Consider the following 13193-nt stretch of genomic DNA (forward strand, 5'->3'; position numbering starts at 1 on the left):
ATCAGAAGGTTGCTGGTTCAATCCCCACAGTCACCACCATTGTGTCCTTGAGCAAGGCACTTAACTCCAGATTGCTCCGGGGGGAATGTCCCTGTAATAAGTGCACTGTAAGTCGCTTTGGATAAAAGCGTCTGCCAAATGCATAAATGTAAATGTAAATATCACGGTCCGCCTTTTCAAAACAATGGCCGTCAGTTTTCCAAGTCTTCTTAAGACCTATGACAGGTTTTGGTGAGAAACAACCCAAAATGTAGGCAATGTTGCAGCCCAATGTGCGTTTATAAGAGCTATGGGAGAAGTTCCCAGTGGCACAGTGGTTTTCAACTCTAAACAACACAGGTTCTCATGTGACGATGTGAGGCACTGTGAACAAGCTTCTTTCAAAGCAATCATGGACACTGATAACTGAATTTCCACTCAATAAAATTTAAATAATAAACTATTGTATGCCTTCAGAAGATTCGGAAAATGACGTTCGAGCCCCATGGGCTACTATTATGCTCATTTCAGGTTCTTTTTCAGCTTTAAAGCGAGTCCTGTGCCAGTGTATTGAGAAGCTGGACTGGGATATTCATTAACAGTAAAATAACTCCTTTATTGTTCCACATACTCTAAGAAAGTCATATGGGTTTGAGGTTGAGTAAATAATGGCAGAAATGTCATTACTGTGTGAACTATTTCTTTAAGTAATGCATTATTTACAGTCAGTCATGATTAACGGCTAGTCATGTGATCTCAATGTGGCAGCTTCCACGAGGCGCCCCGCTCCGTGTAAAATAAAGCAACGTACATCGGAAGACTGTTATGACTGGAGTGGCAGTATGCATCATTTCAAACATATTTTTTAAACAATGCAATATAATTCAGTTCTAATTTAACAAAACATTTTAATGAGAAAAAATATTGCTGAGTGTATCTTTAAATATGACAGGGAGTGTGCAGGACAGCTGGCAGACAGACGCCTGGCATCGGCCGCCGGTGCTGACTCACTACTCCAGCACTGGCACAAACACACTTCCTCTCGACCGGCAGAGAGAGACACTCGTCACGTGACACCTGCACCTGCCACACACACTGTTTACCTCCAAGTGTGTGATTGTGTGGAAGTAAAGAGCACACGGATCACTGCTTTCATCAGCAGTACTGACAATGACGCTTAGCTGTCATGAACATTCATAATAATCCAGTGCAGGACGAGCTGATGGCCCAGGGTCAGTGAGAGAGAGATTCAGGCCAGCTGACAAAATCACAACTCACCCTACTGGGCTGGTGCTGTGTTAGTAATGTCATCTCAGTAATGATTTATATGAGTCAAAGTCAATGAGTCATTTTTTTTTTTTTTAAGAAAAAAAGAGCATAAATACTCACTGACACTGACTTTAATTTCAGTGCATTTAGTGATGGCACTGAAATACTGCAGACTTTAAAGTCTATGAATAACTGCAGATGATGGAGGGGGGCACTGAGCTTGACAATATTACATTAATGATGGATGACGTTACTTATAATAATGATAACATCATTAGAAAACTAGATAAAGAAAGTTTGTTGACCTGACAAAGAATTGCCTAGAAGTTTTAAAACAGCTTTAAAAAGTCTTAATATATATTGATTATGTAGTTTAAATACTTAAAGTTGAAATATGTAACTTTTTCAGTGTTAAAAAACCTTCCTCTATCCCAGCTTAATATGCAGAGCCAAATATAAGCAAACCATTCAAAGGTTCAGTCTTTAGGTGGCACTTTCTCTGTTTGTTTTGAGCGACACATTTAGACCCTTTGTTTGACCAACAGCAGACGGGCGTTTCAGAAAGCTGTTTTGAAAACAGCGTTTATTTTTGCAGTTCCGTTTGGTGGCGCAGAACTTGCATACTTCAGCTTTAAATCCTACAGAAGGCAGATTAGAGGCTTTTTATTATTTATAGTTTTTTCTGTTTCTTGAATCTGATTGGGCGAGAGGCATTAATGTATCACTTCGCTTGCGGTTGTGGAGTTCCGAACCATAGCAATGAGAGCACTGCAGAGATCTAGAGATGGAGATTTTCATTAATTCCTATGATGTTACATATTTACACCAGTAAGTGGTGACAAGTGAGTGTCTTGCGTAGTCTGCGAGTCGAGCGTTCAGCATTTCAAAGTTTACTCCGTTGACTGCGACCTCCTACATATGCGTTTGATGCATGCGCATGTACTGAGACTCTTCAGGACAGTTAATGGCAGGCACATGCGCACACGATGCAAGTAGATGTGGACATAATGGGCTGCATGCGGACAGGACTCGTGAACTGAATTTTACACCATGCGCACTGTGATTGAGAGCAAGTACTTGTGTTACTGAGCATTTTGGTCTTGGGTTAAGGGTTTCGATAAAAGCCCAAGTTTGATCAACATCAGTATATTGACTTTGTCAAGTCAACATAATACAAATATAATACATGGTAGTCAGGGTATAAAATTAGCACCTGCCAAATACAAGTTTTTCATGTGCAATGGGTAATTCCGCTTATCTACCCGCCGCTGTGGCGGGCGACCTGTAAGATGTCTCGGAGTGACAAATAAGAAGAAATGACATTAGACATAAAGACGCACGTTTGAAGAAGCGCACTTGATTATATTTTGATAAACAGAAGAAAGAACAGCTGTCAATGCACGTGTCTGATTTGCCATGTGTTCAGAGGTTTATTGGCGCTCACGCACGTCTTGTGGAACAAGCACATATGAGGAGTTCTCACTGTTCCTTCTCTGTCAGTCATCTGGGATTTGCAAGGATAGTGTCCTCTTGAACAAGAAATATCTCTTCTGTGCTTGTCTGCTCTTTAGCCTCCATTGGAATGTTGCAGAATTATCTTTATGATAATAATAATAGCCTGGTATTATGTTGAATTTGATTTTATAAAACATTATATATATATATATATATATATATATATATATATATATATATATACATACATATATACATATATACACACACACACACACACACACACACACACACACACACACACACACACACAGACTGGCAGCCAAAAGTTTGGAATAATGTACAGATTTTGCCGTTATGGAAAGAAATTGGTCATTTTATTCACAAAAGTGGCATTCAACTGATCACAATGTATATTCAGGACATCAATAACGTGAAAAATGTCTATTACAAATGTACAAATGTCCAGAACTCCTTAAACTACTTCAAAGATTTCTCATCACAAAATCCTCCACGTGCAGCAATGAGAGCTTTACAGATCCTTGTTATTCTAGTGGTCAGTTTGTCCAGATACTCAGGTGACATTTCACCACACACTTCCTGTAGCTCTTGCCATAGATGTGGCTGTCTTGTTGGGCACTTCTCACACACCTTACAGTCTAACTGATCCCACAAAATCACAATGAGGCTAAGATCCATAACACTCGTTTCCAATTATCTGTTGTCCAATGTGTTTCTTTGCCCACTCTGACCTTTTCTTTTTGTTTTTCTGTTTCAAAAGTGGCTTTTTCTTTGCAATTCTTCCCTTTACTGTTGTACATGAAACTGGTGTTGAGCGAGTAGAATTCAATGAAGCTGTCAGCGGAGGACATGAGAGGCGTCTATTTCTCAAACTAGAGACTCTGATGTACTTGTTTCCTCTTGTTTAGTTGTACATCTGGCATTACACATCTCTTTCTGTCCTTGTTAGAGACAGTTGTGCTTTGTCTTTGAAGACTGTAATGTATACCTTTTGTATGAAATCTTCAGTTTTTGGCAATTTCAAGTATTGTATAGCTTTCATTCCTCAAAACAATGACTGTGGCAACTCAATAACAAAGACAAAGACAACGTTGAGCTTCATTTAACAAACCAAATATCTTTCAGCTGTGTTTGATATAATGACAAGTGATTTTCTAGTACCAAATTAGCAATTTACCATGTTTACTCAAGGATAAAGTGCTGGGGTGATGGCTGCTAGAAATGGGGCCTGTCTTGATAAAAAAAAAAATCAAATCGTGATGGTGCTGTTTTTTTACATCAGTAATGTTCTGACTATACATTGTGATCAGTTGAATGCCACTTTGGTGAATTAAAGTACCAATTTCCTTCTGTACATTATTCCAAACTTTTGGCCGCCAGTGTGTGTGTGTGTGTGTTTGTGTATATACACACACACACTACTGGTAAAAAGTTTTCAAACACTTACTCATTCTTTATTATAATTTTATTTCACATTTTAGAATAATATTGTCATAAAGTCATCACAACTATGGAATACCATAAATGGAACTATGGGAATTATGTTGTGACTAAACAAAATCCAAAATAATTCAAAACTGTGTTATATTTTAGCATCTTCAAAGTAGGAATGAGTGGAATCGTAATACTTTAGCTGGTATCATACCGAAAACATTGAGTGCATTTACACGCACTTTCTTACAACGATTATGCTTAATAATTCAACAAAGTGTGTTTAAATGGTTTAAGTGTAAAGCAGTCAGCACATGTATATTTTTGCCCATTATCTTGATTTTGTGTTGCATGTAAACACCTTTAGCGACATTCTTACTGGCTTAGCCAATGTGTGCAATCTTGTGAGCATGTCCATTTACATTTTGATGTTAAAATCATGGATTTCCTTTGTTGTTTGATTTTTTAAATAAGATTATTGTTTTGAAGTTATCAGCAAATTGGTGCGCATACAGATGCGATTAGTATTAAGGTATCATGAAAACCCAATAAAATAACATTTAAAATGTTCTGTTTTTATTTATCCTTAAAACGGTGATTCCTGTACATATACCCCAGGTTGTACTTCAGCAGATTGCAGGGATATTTCAATTTTGCCATGTTAAACCGGGTACAGAAATTATGACTTAAAAATTCAGGATTTAATCAAATTAAAAATCACAAATAATCTCTCTTTGTAAATTTGAGTAAACTTATTCAGGTCCTTTTTAAGGAAAAACATCAAAATAACATGGGCTCAGCTCTTTGATCTAGATCTCCAGTATAAACTGTTAAAAGAAACACATTTCTGGCCACATTTGGTGCTGATGAACAGCTAACAAAAACATTGTTCTCTAATATCATTGAATGACTTGCAGTTGCGCTCAAGAAAGAATTGTTCAATAGTTTCTCGTATTCATGATTCAATGCATAATAAATCAAGAGTAAGATAATTGCTATCACAGTAAAATGATCCGGAGTCAGCCACAGATAATGAGACCTCAGGGTAGCATCTATATATTTCATTATGTTATTAATATAAGAGCATATATCACTGCTGTTTACATATATCATCATTTGTAACGTGTTTGAGGGGCAGTCCACAGGAGTGAAGAGGGAGGGGAGGATTACACAACATCAACCTTTCAGCTTTAGAGGACGTTTAGAGCAAACCGACTCGAGCGAGAGCTACTGCCACTGCTGTTCTGAGACGTCACTGCAGTCCAAACACACACACGAGAAGCCTGTCATGCAAGCTGAAGGTCAGACTTACTGTATGGATGCGCGGTCGGCATAGGACGGGCCGGGCTGGGAGAAGCATCTGGACACTGTGGAGCCCATGAGAGTCAGCGGATGAACTCCTGATGGGTTGCACCGTACGGCCGGACACTCCGCTCTGACCTACATTGAGACGGTAGCACGTGTACTGGGACACTGTTTGCACTCATTCATTAGTCTCATCCCTTTGGTCGCCACCATCAGCTCCTGCCTCTTGCTCCATCTGCGGACTGTCCAGGCGAGAGGAGGGGCCGGAGCAGCACAAACCATGCTTTATTTACCTCCTTTAGGAGGCTGCGGTGATGCTCTACTGCAGCTATAAATAACAGCAACGGGGCCGATGGGTCTGAGGATGAAGTAATGTAGCGTGATCAGACTACAGCGATCCCTGACGCACACGGGGGACATGCACGTTTACTCGCACATTATTATTAATTGGCTGTAGAGTGTGATGCTGCATGTCAGATTCAAAGGTTTCATGAGTAAAAATGATCCATACACACAGAACTACTGTAAAAACAGAGATCCGACTCCTCTGACGATAATTCAAGAGTCCAGTGAGAGCGGTGAACAGCGAGTCACTGTGACACATCATAACAACATAATCTACACACAACACCTCATGAACTCTTTCAATGAACTCACACAGAATGCAGAACCGGATAAACAGAGCTTAATTCCTGATAAATATGAAGCGGAAAGAACAAAAGAGTCCTGAAACTGTAACTCAATAATAAAAGTATCAATATCCACAAACCAAAGGAGTTGTACAATAATGCAAAATCTACTTTCAGTTTTCAATATGACCAATTAATAGAACAGAAAAATGAAATCAGTAATGAATAAGGAGACTTGTACAATGATTTTAGGAATAAAAATCAAGATAAAAATCTTCCTTCACATTTATTCAACACACTTACAGCCCTGTGAATATCCAGAAAGTAAAATCCTGTTAAAGGAATATTCCAGGTTCAGTGCAAGTCAAGGTCAATCGACAGGATTTGTGGCATAATGCTGATTACCACACATTTATTTTGACTCATCCCTCCTTTTCTTTAAAAAAGCAAAAATCTGTGTTACAGTGAAACACTTACAATGGATCTGAATGGAGTCAATCTGTAAATGTTAAAATGCTCACTGTTTCAAAAGTACAGCCACTAGACATAAACAATATGTGTGTTAACATGAGTTTAGTGTGAGAAACTCACTAACCTTTGTTTCTGTAAATTTATAGCCAATTTTACAACTTTGTTGCCATGACGATGTAACATCAACAAACCCAAAAACCTTAAAATGACTGTAAAATGACGATTTAAATGACTTTACAGCTCAAATAATACAGAGGTTTAACAGAAGAATGAATGCAATTCATCCCTTCATAAAATTATAAGCTTCACATTTCTGCCTTTAAACCCTCCAAAAATTGACCCCATTGACTTCCATTGTCAATGCCTCACAATAACCTTGATTTTTGCTTTTTTTAAGAAAAGGAGGGACAATTAGAAATAATTTTTTGTGGTAATCAACATTATGCCACAAATGCTGTCGATTGAGTATTCAACTTGTATTGAACTCGGAACATTCCTTGAACACTTTTCACACTCTCACTAGTTTATTTCATTTGTCTACAGTTATTGAACATTCATCACAGGAGATTTATGTCATTCAAGTCATGAAAATTCATTTCCAGCACATCTCACTGTATTGTGTTTAATAGAATTCTGTGTTGGAAATGACACTGGTGGAACTGACATTTTTAACGGTTTCCAAAAACAAAACAAAATAAAAAGAAGACTCCTTTGTCTTGCTAAGGCTAATCTTATAACTAACATTTGATGTATCCTAGATACACATGATAAAATCATATTTTCACACTTTTTATATAATTTGGCAAAATTACAGCTTGATTGATAAAAATAATCTTCTGAAAAGTGATATTTCAAATAATTGTTCTTTGTTTTGTCTCATATTTAATCTCAAGCATGCTCTTCACTCACACTTTTGTCCACTTGGTTAACCTGTTAAAACGCAATTTCACCGCACTCAGTAGTGACGTCACTCTGCTTACATGTAATATATAATTTACCGTCTATAAATGTAATTAATGTTAACAAATTCTACATCTTTTCAAAGGTCTAAGGGTTCAACATTGATATCCGATCTCTGTTTCACGATAGCAATCCTCCAGAAACAGCAATTGGGTTATTTGTGCAGGAGTACAAATGAAAACATGCAATATCAAAATGGGACTTCAAACCTTTATTATGAAAACACGATCGCCAGATGAATCCAGTTCGCCACACCTGGGTCAATTTTCCATGACAAGCGTTCATTGAAAAACATCCAATAGCACTTTTTGTCCAAAAAAGTGATAAGTCTGAGAAATATTGATATATTCTCCATTGTTTACATGAGATCTTGCCTGAAAGAATTACCCTTCATCATCGTTCAACAATCTGAGCAGCATTCATGTTGTAAAACTGTATATTATGTAATATATTAGAGTCTCGCAAACAAAATGAGCGTGTCTCAAGTCTAGTTTTATTCATAATAGCTGTTACGAATTGCAGAGATAGCGGAGGGAGACGAAGGTTGAGGATCCACTTGCAGTATCTTTATTAAGTTAAATAAATAAACAAACAAACAAGCAAGACAGGTATACGGAAAACTCGGGAAGGGAACACAGAGCAGGCTTAACGACATTCACTAACATTCACTAACAAACAACGATCGACAGTGACTGAACAAACAGACAGGGTATAAATACATGAACATAAGACAAAAGGGCCAATGAACAAACAGAACTCAAAATAACATGACAAAGTGATAAACAGAAACCAATGGGAAACTAACGAGGGCAGGTGAAAACAATGAACAGTGAACACGAGGGCTAACAAGACTGTGGAGCTGCAGAAGGGACAAAAATGGAAAACAAAGGGGCAACGGAAAAACAAGACAAGGTCATACATAACATAGCCCCCCCTCAAAGGATCGGATCCCAGACGATCCAAAAAAAACAGAATCAAACCCAAAGACAAAAAACCCATGGAAAACAAAATGATGGCACCGGGGGCAGACAGACAGACCAGGGGGGGGGCACATGAGCAGGAAGGCAGTCCAAGGGGCACAGAGGGTAGGCAGGAAGTCCAAGGGGGGCAACGAGGGGAAATTAAACAGTCCACGGGGGCACAAAGGGAAAAGAGATAGTACACGGGGCCAATTAGGCAGTCCCTGGGGGCACAAAGGGACAGGTTTAGAGGGCCAGGGAGATATCGACTGTAGAGCAGGGGCCGGTTCAGGGGGCCTGGGAGGTGGCCATCGGACAGGGACGGGTCCAGGAGGCCTGGGAGGCAGCCTCAGGATAGGGACAGGTCCCGGGGGCGAAACTGAGAGGGGCTCTGGGACCTCGGGAGGCGGAGCTGAGGGAGGCACTGGAAGCTCAGGAGGCGGAGCCGAGGGAGACTCAGGGGCCTCAGGAGGCGGAGCTGAGGGAGGCACTGGAAGCTCAGGAGGCGGGGCCTCAGGAGGCTCAGGGGCCTCAGGAGGCGGAGCTGAGGGAGGCTCTGGAAGCTCAGGAGGCGGAGCTGAGGGAGGTGGCACCATAGGAGGCTCTAGAGGCAAAGCCCTGGAAGGCTCTGGAGGCGGAGCCGATGGAGGTGGCGCCGTAGAATGCTCTAGAGGCGGAGCTCTGGGTGGCTCGAGAGACTTGAGAGTTGGAGCCCGGGAAGGCTCGGGAGGAGGAGCCCTGGAAGACTCGAGAGACTTGAGAGGCGGAGCCCTGGGAGGCTCGAGAGACTTGAGAGGCGGAGCCCTGGGAGGCTCTGGAGGCGGAGCCCTGGGAGGCTCGAGAGACTTGAGAGGCGGAGCCCTGGAAGGCTCGAGAGGCGGAGCCCTAGGAGGCTCGAGAGACTTGAGAGGCGGAGCCCTGGGAGGCTCGAGAGGCGAAGCCCTGTAAGGCTCGAGATGCGCTGGCTCTGGGACGGTCGAGGCTACAGACACTGGCTCACTGACGTTCGAGGCTACAGGCACTGGCTCACTGACGTTCAAGGCTACAGGCGCTGGCTCACTGACGTTCGAGGCTACAGGTGCTGGCTCATTGACGTTCGGGGCTGCAGGCATTGGCTGATTGGCCGTGGTTATCGGAGGCTGGAGAGCAGAGGCCTTTCTTCTCCTCCTCCTCCGGGCGGATGAAGTTGGCAGCGCTGGTTCGCTGACCACGGCAGGCGTGGGGGTTGGCTCACTCACCGTGGCTAGCGAGGAAAGCCCAGAGGCGGGAGCTGGGATCTGGAGAGGTGGCTCCCCGGCAGCGAACTCCTCCAAGATGAGTCCCACGTACTCCCGCCAGGTGCAGTCTGCGGTCTCCGGGAGTTCCCACCACCGGTGTTTGAGAACACCGAACCGGTACGCCACCTTCAGAGTGTGGTCATCCCAGCCGGTGCAACTGGCCACGCTGATGAAAAAAGTGGGAGAACTCCCGGACTGACAGATCCGCCTGGGTCAGTTCGGCGAAGAATGCTGCTGGATCCATTTTAGGTCGATCGCTCTGTTACGAATTGCAGAGATAGCGGAGTGAGACGAAGGTTGAGGATCCACTTGCAGTATCTTTATTAAGTTAAATAAATAAACAAACAAACAAGCAAGACAGGTATACGGAAAACTCGGGAAGGGAACACAGAGCAGGCTTAACGACATTCACTAACATTCACTAACAAACAACGATCGACAGTGACTGAACAAACAGACAGGGTATAAATACATGAACATAAGACAAAAGGGCCAATGAACAAACAGAACTCAAAATAACATGACAAAGTGATAAACAGAAACCAATGGGAAACTAATGAGGGCAGGTGAAAACAATGAACAGTGAACACGAGGGCTAACAAGACTGTGGAGCTGCAGAAGGGACAAAAATGGAAAACAAAGGGGCAACGGAAAAACAAGACAAGGTCATACATAACATAGCCCCCCCTCAAAGGATCGGATCCCAGACGATCCAAAAAAAACAGAATCAAACCCAAAGACAAAAATCCCATGGAAAACAAAATGATGGCACCGGGGGCAGACAGACAGACCAGGGGGGGCACATGAGCAGGAAGGCAGTCCAAGGGGCACAGAGGGTAGGCAGGAAGTCCAAGGGGGGCAACGAGGGGAAATTAAACAGTCCACGGGGGCACAAAGGGAAAAGAGATAGTACACGGGGCCAATTAGGCAGTCCCTGGGGGCACAAAGGGACAGGTTTAGAGGGCCAGGGAGATATCGACCGTAGAGCAGGGGCCGGTTCAGGGGGCCTGGGAGGTGGCCATCGGACAGGGACGGGTCCAGGAGGCCTGGGAGGCAGCCTCAGGATAGGGACAGGTCCCGGGGGCGAAACTGAGAGGGGCTCTGGGACCTCGGGAGGCGGAGCTGAGGGAGGCACTGGAAGCTCAGGAGGCGGAGCCGAGGGAGACTCAGGGGCCTCAGGAGGCGGAGCTGAGGGAGGCACTGGAAGCTCAGGAGGCGGGGCCGAGGGAGGCTCAGGGGCCTCAGGAGGCGGAGCTGAGGGAGGCTCTGGAAGCTCAGGAGGCGGAGCTGAGGGAGGTGGCACCGTAGGAGGCTCTAGAGGCAAAGCCCTGGAAGGCTCTGGAGGCGGAGCCGATGGAGGTGGCGCCGTAGAATGCTCTAGAGGCGGAGCTCTGGGTGGCTCGAGAGACTTGAGAGGTGGAGCCCGGGAAGGCTCGGGAGGAGGAGCCCTGGAAGACTCGAGAGACTTGAGAGGCGGAGCCCTGGGAGGCTCGAGAGACTTGAGAGGCGGAGCCCTGGGAGGCTCTGGAGGCGGAGCCCTGGGAGGCTCGAGAGACTTGAGAGGCGGAGCCCTGGGACGGTCGAGGCTACAGACACTGGCTCACTGACGTTCGAGGCTACAGGCACTGGCTCACTGACGTTCAAGGCTACAGGCGCTGGCTCACTGACGTTCGAGGCTACAGGTGCTGGCTCATTGACGTTCGGGGCTGCAGGCATTGGCTGATTGGCCGTGGTTAGCGGAGGCTGGAGAGCAGAGGCCTTTCTTCTCCTCCTCCTCCGGGCGGATGAAGTTGGCAGCGCTGGTTCGCTGACCACGGCAGGCGTGGGGGTTGGCTCACTCACCGTGGCTAGCGAGGAAAGCCCAGAGGCGGGAGCTGGGATCTGGAGAGGTGGCTCCCCGGCAGCGAACTCCTCCAAGATGAGTCCCACGTACTCCCACCAGGTGCAGTCTGCGGTCTCCGGGAGTTCCCACCACCGGTGTTTGGGAACACCGAACCGGTACGCCACCTTCAGAGTGTGGTCATCCCAGCCGGTGCAACTGGCCACGCTGATGAAAAAGTGTGAGAACTCCCGGACTGACAGATCCGCCTGGGTCAGTTCGGCGAAGAATGCTGCTGGATCCATTTTAGGTCGATCGTTCTGTTACGAATTGCAGAGATAGCGGAGGGAGACGAAGGTTGAGGATCCACTTGCAGTATCTTTATTAAGTTAAATAAATAAACAAACAAACAAGCAAGACAGGTATACGGAAAACTCGGGAAGGGAACACAGAGCAGGCTTAACGACATTCACTAACATTCACTAACAAACAACGATCGACAGTGACTGAACAAACAGACAGGGTATAAATACATGAACATAAGACAAAAGGGCCAATGAACAAACAGAACTCAAAATAACATGACAAAGTGATAAACAGAAACCAATGGGAAACTAACGAGGGCAGGTGAAAACAATGAACAGTGAACACGAGGGCTAACAAGACTGTGGAGCTACAGAAGGGACAAAAATGGAAAACAAAGGGGCAACGGAAAAACAAGACAAGGTCATACATAAAAATAGCCAAGCAGTGCAGTGAGATTTTGTGTCGTCTTGAAAGGCAGAGCCTTTATTTTACTCTGTAACATCACTGCCGGTGTACAGAGAAAAAAGCTTGCAGGAATCTTATTGTTAGATCATCTTCACATTTAAAACGTTACTTCTTTAGACTTGTGGCTTTGAGAACATTGTATTTCTGGGTTGTCTTGCTACTTTTATTATTGTTATTTTAGATTATTAAAACATGTAACAAATATTTCCATTACTATAAACTTTAAAAATGATACTACAACTGTGTCCATACTCCAAAGGGTCCAGTAAATACAACCATTTCAGTTCAAGCATGTCATTTTCGCGGTTTGTGCTCAAAAAGGGGGTGCGTATCAACACTAACTTGAGCAAAAAAACTAGTGGGACAGATGCAAGTTTTGACAAATTGTTAGAAATCATTTTCACACAATAAATATTGAAATGGTTTGTGTTTATTTCTCTCTTTGTTTAGAGGATCCTAGTTTTAAACATGTAATAATATTTATTTTTTAATGGAATTTTCATAGTTTGATATTGAACGTCTGGGTCTGGGACAAAACAAAATCAGTCAAAACTAGACGTAAAAGACATTTGAAAAGTTCCAAAAATAAATTATGAAGACCGGGTAAACGTTTCTGAGCCAGTTTTGATTGTGACCTTTAAAAAATGACAAAAGAAAAAATATCGGAAGTTGAAAATCTGTTAGCAGATATAAAAACCCCTGGGGACTTGAATGTGCTCAAAGTTGAAGTAAACCCCATAAATGTAACGACAGATCTTCTTAACACGAGTATCCAACTTTTTCTTGGGGGTCTAACTGGTGAAACGAATCTGGATGTGACTTCTGCCAGAAGTTATTCTACAGCATT

At 43.4% G+C, this 13193-nt stretch overlaps 1 protein-coding gene across 3 annotated transcripts in view; it reads right to left on the reverse strand.

The window, feature by feature from the left end:
* Positions 1-13193, reverse strand: part of LOC127635642 (PH and SEC7 domain-containing protein 3-like) — a 186415-nt gene that overhangs the window by 138069 nt on the left and 35153 nt on the right. Inside the window, exon 1 of one of the 3 annotated variants that reach the window (XM_052115813.1) lies at positions 5468-5666. The exons of the other annotated variants lie outside the window; for them this stretch is intronic. Within the exon in view, the coding sequence (XP_051971773.1) occupies positions 5468-5535 (68 nt within the window). The 5' untranslated portion in view covers positions 5536-5666. Of the gene's footprint in view, positions 1-5467; positions 5667-13193 lie in introns of those variants that run through there. 3 annotated transcript variants of the gene reach the window in all.

Source organism: Xyrauchen texanus, chromosome 43 (assembly GCF_025860055.1).
Source record: "Xyrauchen texanus isolate HMW12.3.18 chromosome 43, RBS_HiC_50CHRs, whole genome shotgun sequence".
Classification (NCBI taxonomy): Eukaryota; Metazoa; Chordata; class Actinopteri; order Cypriniformes; family Catostomidae; genus Xyrauchen; species Xyrauchen texanus.